Here is a 7,539-nt window from a genome sequence, read left to right as displayed (position 1 = left end):
ACCCAGCTTTCTCACACTGGGCCCTACATTATGCTGCACAATGTGTTGGTAGTCTTCAGACTTCATAATGCCATGCACACGGTCAAGCAGTCCAGTGCCAGAGGCAGCAAAGCAACCCCAAAACATCAGGGAACCTCCGCCATGTTTGACTGTAGGGACCGTGTTCTTTTCTTTGAAGGCCTCTTTTTTTTCCTGTAAACTCTATGTTGATGCCTTTTCCTACTTTTGTCTCATCTGACCAGAGAACATTCTTCCAAAATGTTTTTGGCTTTCTCAGGTAAGTTTTGGCAAACTCCAGCCTGGCTTTTTTATGTCTCTGGGTAAGAAGTGGGGTTTTCCTGGGTCTCCTACCATACAGTCCCTTTTCATTTAGACGCTGACGGATAGTACGGGGTGACACTGTTGTACCCTCGGACTGCAGGGCAGCTTGAACTTGTTTGGATGTTAGTCGAGGTTCTTTATCCGCCATCCGCACAATCTTGCGTTGAAATCTCTTGTCAATTTTTCTTTTCCGTCCACATCTAGGGAGGTTAGCCACAGTGCCATGGGCTTTAAACTTCTTGATGACACTGCGCACGGTAGACAAAGGAACATTCAGGTCTTTGGAGATGGACTTGTAGCCTTGAGATTGCTCATGCTTCCTCACAATTTTGCTTCTCAAGTCCTCAGGCAGTTCTTTGGTCTTCTTTCTTTTCTCCATGCTCAATGTGGTGCACACAAGGACTCAGGACAGAGGTTTAGTCAACTTTAATCCATTTCAACTGGCTGCAAGTGTGATTTAGTTATTGGCACCACCTGTTAGGTGCCTCAGGTAAGTAACAGGTGCTGTTAATTACACAAATTAGAGAAGCATCACATGATTTTTCAAACAGTGCCAATACTTTTGTCTACCCCCTTTTTATGTTTGCTGTGGAATTATATCCAATTTAACTTTCTGACAATTCTTTTTGTGGTTTTCCATTGAAGACAAATTAAATGAAGATAATAATACCAAAGAATTTGTGATTGCAATAATTTTCTGGAAGAAACTAAGTATTATCTGACAGAATTGCAGGGGTGCCAATACTTTTGGCCAACACTGTATTTGTGTCTCTCTAAGCTAGCTTATACATCAACTTTATTCATTTGGACTTCAATGCGGTGATACTTAAAGAGATTGCTTTCACAGGGGTTTCCATCTAGGGGTTCCGGACTGGATCCAGTTCAGGCATACTTGATCAGAGCTGGGCCCCTGGACATTCTGCCTCCTATTCCATTTCAGAGGTTACCTGTGCTATGGTAGTGTCATCCTATCCTACTAATCCTATCCTACTAATCCTATCCTACTAATATTATAAATGTGAATGGCTGAACGGATTTGAATGAAATTTGACACATAGATAGATTGTAACCTTGATAAAAACATAGGCTACTTTTTATCCCGGCAAATGACATGGCTTCACGTCTGTTATGAATTTATGTTCACATACTATATTACACTGCTCTTGCAGCAGCTTATCTCAGGTTCTGATAAAGCCAGGCCTGTTATCTCTCTGTGTAAACACTCAGCTAACCCTCAGTCCATTGTGTACGGCATTTGCATATTATATGAGTAGCTCCAGGCAACATGCTCACACACTGGATGGGAAAACACCTTTAATCCAAATTTGCAGTTCGCTAAAAAAGAAAATCTATTTGGTTGCATAATTCTAAAACAGCCACAGCTATGAAGAAGCCAGAAGTCACAGAGTTCTCCTTAAGCGGAGCTGATGGGAATCATCAACTCCAACAACACTCTCATAATATGGCATCCCGGCGAGTTGCTGAGATGACAGAACAATCAAGGGCAGAGTTTGAGGAACGAATTCAACAACAGGCCAGCTTAACAGCTGATGAAACATCGGAGCAGGTGGATCATCAACACCAACACGCTCATTATGTGGCGTCCCAGAAAGTTGCTAAGATGCTGGAACAATCACGGGCACAGTGCAAGGAACGAATTTAGTGGCAAGCCAGCTTGACAGCTGCCGAAACGCCGGAGCAAGCGGATTATCAACGCCAACAATACGCTCATTATATGGCTTTCCAGCGAGCTGCTGAGATGCCAGAACAATCACGGGCACAACGTGAGGAATGAGTTCAGCAGCAGTCATGCTTGACAGCTGCCAAACGCCGCAGCAGATGGATCATCAACGCCAACAACACACTTGTTATATGGCGTCCCATCAAGCTGCTGAAACAATCACAGGCATGGCGTGAGGAACAAGTTCATCAGCAGAACAGCTTAAGAGCTGCCGAAACGCTGGAACAGGCAAACCATAGATGGCAGCAATTTGCTGAATATAGGCAGATCATCGACGCCAACAACATGCAGACGAAGTCGCGGGCAGAGGCTAGTATTATAGTAAAGCCAGTCCTCATGGCACAGGTCGAAATTGTACAGTGCTGCGGAACATGTTGGTGCTATATAAATAAAATGTATTATTATTACTACAGGTAACTAGTGCTGTACACGAGAGAGGAGGTAGAACAACCCAGCGGCCAAGTGCTGGGTCCAATCATGTGATGTAGGGTCAGAACCAGCCCAGAATTCCCAATTACAGCATCTAAAATCCCATATTAAGTACGTAAAAAGCTCCTTTAACAGAAAAACATGGCTGACACATGGCTAGGATTCAGGAACTTCTCAGAAGACTTCTTGACCATGCACCAAATGTGTGCAGTGTGAACAGAGCCTAAAGCGGTTAGCACCCTGCTTTGTTTTCCTGGGTGAGGAGGGTTTGTTGTCAGTAAGCTTTCATTTGGCCTGTGTACAGACTTGGCTGGCTTTCCACCCTGTTTTCATGTTTCTGATGCAAACAAAGCAAACATGGAGCCAGCCAGATTCTGGTGCTGTTTATGCAGTTGTGCAGATAACAAGGAGGCTGTCTATCCCCAGGTTATAGGCAGGTCACACACACGGGCTCCTCTCCTCCTCCCCCTATCTACAGGCAGGACACACACACACACACACACACACACACACACACACACACACACACACGAGCTCCTCTCCTCCTCCCCCTATCTATAGGCAGGTCACACACACGAGCTCCTCTCCTCCTCCTCCTCTCTATAGGCAGGTCACACACACGGGCTCCTCTCCTCCTCCCCCTATCTATAGGCAGGTCACACACACGAGCTCCTCTCCTCCTCCCTCTCTCTATAGGCAGGTCACACACACACGAGCTCCTCTCCTCCTCCCTCTCTCTATAGGCAGGTCACACACACGAGCTCCTCTCCTCCTCCCTCTCTCTATAGGCAGGTCACACACACGAGCTCCTCTCCTCCTCCCTCTCTCTATAGGCAGGTCACACACACGAGCTCCTCTCCTCCTCCCTCTCTCTATAGGCAGGTCACACACACGAGCTCCTCTCCTCCTCTCTATAGGCAGGTCACACACACGGGCTCCTCTCCTCCTTCCCCTATCTACAGGCAGGTCACACACACACACACACACGAGCTCCTCTCCTCCTCCCCCTATCTATAGGCAGGTCACACACACGAGCTCCTCTCCTCCTCCCTCTCTCTATAGGCAGGTCACACACACGGGCTCCTCTCCTCCTCCCCCTATCTATAGGCAGGTCACACACACGAGCTCCTCTCCTCCTCCCCCTATCTACAGGCAGGTCACACACACACACACACGAGCTCCTCTCCTCCTCCCCCTATCTATAGGCAGGTCACACACACGGGCTCCTCTCCTCCTCCCCCTATCTATAGGCAGGTCACACACACGAGCTCCTCTCCTCCTCCCTCTCTCTATAGGCAGGTCACACACACGAGCTCCTCTCCTCCTCCCTCTCTCTATAGGCAGGTCACACACACGGGCTCCTCTCCTCCTCCCTCTCTCTATAGGCAGGTCACACACACGAGCTCCTCTCCTCCTCTCTATAGGCAGGTCACACACGCAGCCTCTCCTCCTCCTTCACTCTCCGTGTTGTGACAGACTGACGCTTTGTGTCTGTGAATCAAGTTCTGGCCACGCCCCCTCCGCTATAACTGACAGACACACCAAAACAAGGTGACGTCACTAACGTACGAGCCGCTTCAAAAAAGACTAGGGGCGGGGCCAGAAGCTGTAAAAGACAAAGGGGGGGAACCAGCGATGGTTTCGTCCGCTTGCTTTATAAATGTATAGGAAAGCGTCTATAAGATGATATTAGTTATTGATACCGCAATTGTTAATAACTAGTAATAATTCGTTTAATAGCGGATGTGTAACGAATAGTGTAAATGCGGTTAGAGAATATTGTTGTACAATACATCGCCTCCCTTTGGGTTGTAAGTGGTACGCTCCGAGCAAAGACCTACGTCACCCATTGTTTACAAACCCAGCAGGCCGGTAGGAGCCGGGCGGTGCTGACGGTGACTGCGCTCTTCTCTCGATCATGCCGTGCCGCAAGGAGAGCTTCCTGCTGCTGGAGCAGTCGGTCACCGTGGACTCCAAGGAGGTGGACTCCCTGGTCGCCCGCATAGGGGAAGCCCTGCAGCTCAATGCCCACCGAGCTCCGACCTCCTGCAGCATGGCCCTGAAACCCCCGGCCATCAGCCGAGCCCAGGCCGCCATGTGCTCCTGTGTGCGGGGCAGGACTACACCATACCGGGTATGCACCCCGAGAGGAGCCGGGCGCTACCATCACCAGCACACAGGGGGCGCCACCAGGCACTGCTTGGGGGGCACGAAGCAGCTGTGTGGCCGGGGCTGGGTACGAGGGAGCTGCAGGAAGCTTGGGGGAGAGGAGGAAGAGGCGGACGAGGAGGAAGACCCGCACCAACTGCTGCAGGAGCTCCTGCTCTCCGGGAACCTCATCAAGGAGGCCGTGCGGAGGTTACACCTGACCGGGGATGGCGCCGGCACCGGCCAGTGCAAAGTGGCGGAACCTACCGAGACCCTGGTGCAGTGAGACCGGCCGGGAGACAGCTCAGGGCAGGGCTGGTGGCAGGGGAAGCTGCCATAATACGACCACCACCCCCTGGGGCTTGTGTGCTGTGCCATCATGCCAAGGTGGGCATAGCGCCCCCAGACCCTCGTGAAGAACACTGCATCAGTAGTCGGTGATCCCTGCTGAATAGACCCCCAACATGGGCACCCTCTAATAGTCCCTGTAGTGTCACCGACTCACCCTACATGACAACCCAACAATATTGTGCTCCGAAAACGGTCACCGACTAACCCAACGGTCACCGACTAACCCTAACACCAGGGTGGAGCACCATGAAGATAATGGTACCATGTACGGCCAATGATTCTTCGGTGGACTTCTTGCAATGACTTTTCTGCCCCCTATTGACCATCAGATATTGAGGTGAACGATGGACCTTCTATTTACTTCTTGATCAAAGATTCTCTCAAGCCAAGAGGACTCTTCCCAGGGTCACCGCGTCCCGGTGATGTCATCAGCACACCTTAATAATAAGGATTTTACACCTCAGGCGTCCACCTTTGCCCTCCGTACCGGCCACTTGTGATGCCCCAACGATACAGGTTTTCTCCATCCAACTGGTGCACAGTTGGTTGCCCCCTCCTCTCGTTGATCTGGATCTATGTGACTTTCTTTGGATTATCCTAGTGACCCTCGCCATGATTTACGTGCAATTCTACAATAAGCCGGACGCAGGTTGCCGAGTTTGGCCCCGTTTTGATATAAAATTTTTCACTTTCCTGTTCGGGTTCCGAATTTTGCCCTCCGATTCGAACAATGGACAGGAAGCACTGTGTGTTTTTGTTATCATTTTCTATACCAGACTATGTAACCTTGTTCTCCGCGCAGGTTCGGGCGCCACTACAGTCGATCCCAAAGGGTCCTGGGTGGGGGTGGGGCGTGTAAATCCACATAGGTTTTCCTTATTTGGTGTTACGTAATTGTTCTGGGCTTCTTGTTTACAGTTTTGGGAGCGGACATGGGCTCGTGCTTACATCCCGGTATTATTGTTTTGCCTGGCACCGCTTGTTGGCATTAGATGCTGAAGGTCAATGTTTGTTTTTTTTTTTTTTTTTTTTTTTTTTTTTGGCTAGATCGGTTTCACAGCCTGAGATAACCCTTTAATATGACAAGCTAATGTGAACGTTGCCACACGTGTGCTCCAGCCAAATAGGATCATGGAATATTTAATTTTTTTATTTTCGGGTTTATGGCACAACCTTGTATTTTGGTTGTACTGCAGATAGGTTATTGGCATGAAATGTGATTGGTGAACTGGAAATTTTAATTTTGTAAATTTTTTTTATATGTTTTTCATCTATTCTGATGCATGTGAATTGAGGATTTAAGATCAGGGCTGCTCTTGTTTTCAGTCTTACAATCCAACATAGAATACACAATGATGTGAGAAGCGGAGTGTGTCAAACCCTTGTTATAGTATTATGTAGATTTTTTTTTTTTTTTTGCCTGACCATTACATGCAATGCAGTGGCACATATAGGTCTGTATAACGTCCCATTGTTCTCTGACATGACCAGGCCAGGTTTCCCATCCCTGAGCTTTATATACATGTGCACTAAATTGGTAGACTTGTTTTTGCGATGGCACTTTTTTATTTTTTATTATTATTGCTTTATGTTGAGGGTGGTATGATGATCTATGTACACGCCTATATAAAAAGCAGGATGGATGTGAGTAGATGAGCAAACGGTGCCCTAAAAGTGGTGACCACGGGGCAAGGAATCAATAACCCGGTGTGTTTGTGGCATATCTTCTGCTGTATAATGAGTGGCAATAACATGGTTGGATCCACCCTACTGTCTGGTACATAGAACGTATGGCCTCACTATTTCATATTGCTTTCTAAAATTCACGCAGCTTGTACAACTCCATTTTGTAATCTACATATCCAGGGAGGGGGGATGGATGGGGGGCGGAATAAATGTTCACTCCCTTGTTTTGTTACCTGTTTCTTAAATGTGAAAGGTGGACCTTGGCCCTTGATGGTAAATGGCTGGCTAGGCCTAATGATTGGTGCTCCTACCTAAGGTCCTGGTGATGCATCAAAGCTATGACTTGTATTGCTTTAAAAAAAATAATTTTTTTTTCTTTTGTTAGCTCTGTACAGTTTTGGGCCATGCATTTAAGCTAATGAAATATAAACTTGAACCAATGGCCATTTATGGTTTCGTGATGGCCGTTGGAAAGTGTACCCTTCGTAACGAAGTGACAATGATTTGTGTTCCTGGAGCTTCAGGATTTATAAATAAAATGTGTACAATAAACTTTTTATATACAAGATTTTGTGTGGGTTCGACTTTATTTTCACCGGAAGGGTCTATTCACACAACCGATGTATTCCGAGTGCTTTCCGTGAGAAAGTAGGGCGCAGCTCCGTTTTTACGGTCAAGGCTTTGCACGGTTTTGTGACTACCTTAGGCCAGGGCCCTACGTTACAAAAGCGCATTTTACAGTACCTGCAAAGTGCATGGGATGTTGGCTGATCTCATCCACATATTGCAGAAGAAAAATCCGTAGAAAAAAAAAGCTGAGATTTCATAAAAGCAGCATGTGAATTACACCTATATGGATCACG

The 7,539-nt window shown here is 47.6% G+C and overlaps 1 protein-coding gene across 1 annotated transcript; it reads left to right on the top strand.

The window, feature by feature from the left end:
- Window positions 1-4,308: 4,308 nt before the first annotated feature.
- Window positions 4,309-7,244, top strand: LOC142200094 (GSK-3-binding protein-like). The gene has a single exon (XM_075270157.1). It carries the CDS (start codon window positions 4,410-4,412, stop codon window positions 4,923-4,925), a length of 516 nt encoding a protein of 171 aa, XP_075126258.1. The 5' UTR covers window positions 4,309-4,409; the 3' UTR covers window positions 4,926-7,244.
- The last annotated feature ends 295 nt before the right edge of the window (window positions 7,245-7,539 follow it).

This window comes from Leptodactylus fuscus, chromosome 4 (assembly GCF_031893055.1).
Source record: "Leptodactylus fuscus isolate aLepFus1 chromosome 4, aLepFus1.hap2, whole genome shotgun sequence".
Lineage (NCBI taxonomy): Eukaryota > Metazoa > Chordata > Amphibia > Anura > Leptodactylidae > Leptodactylus > Leptodactylus fuscus.
Note: the sequence above shows the minus strand (reverse complement) of the source record. Positions and strands in the feature narration are given on the sequence as shown.

Coding starts and splice junctions, on each gene's coding strand:
- LOC142200094 (XM_075270157.1), top strand. CDS start 4,410: ATGCCGTGCCGCAAGGAGAGCTTCCTGCTGCTGGAGCAGTCGGTCACC.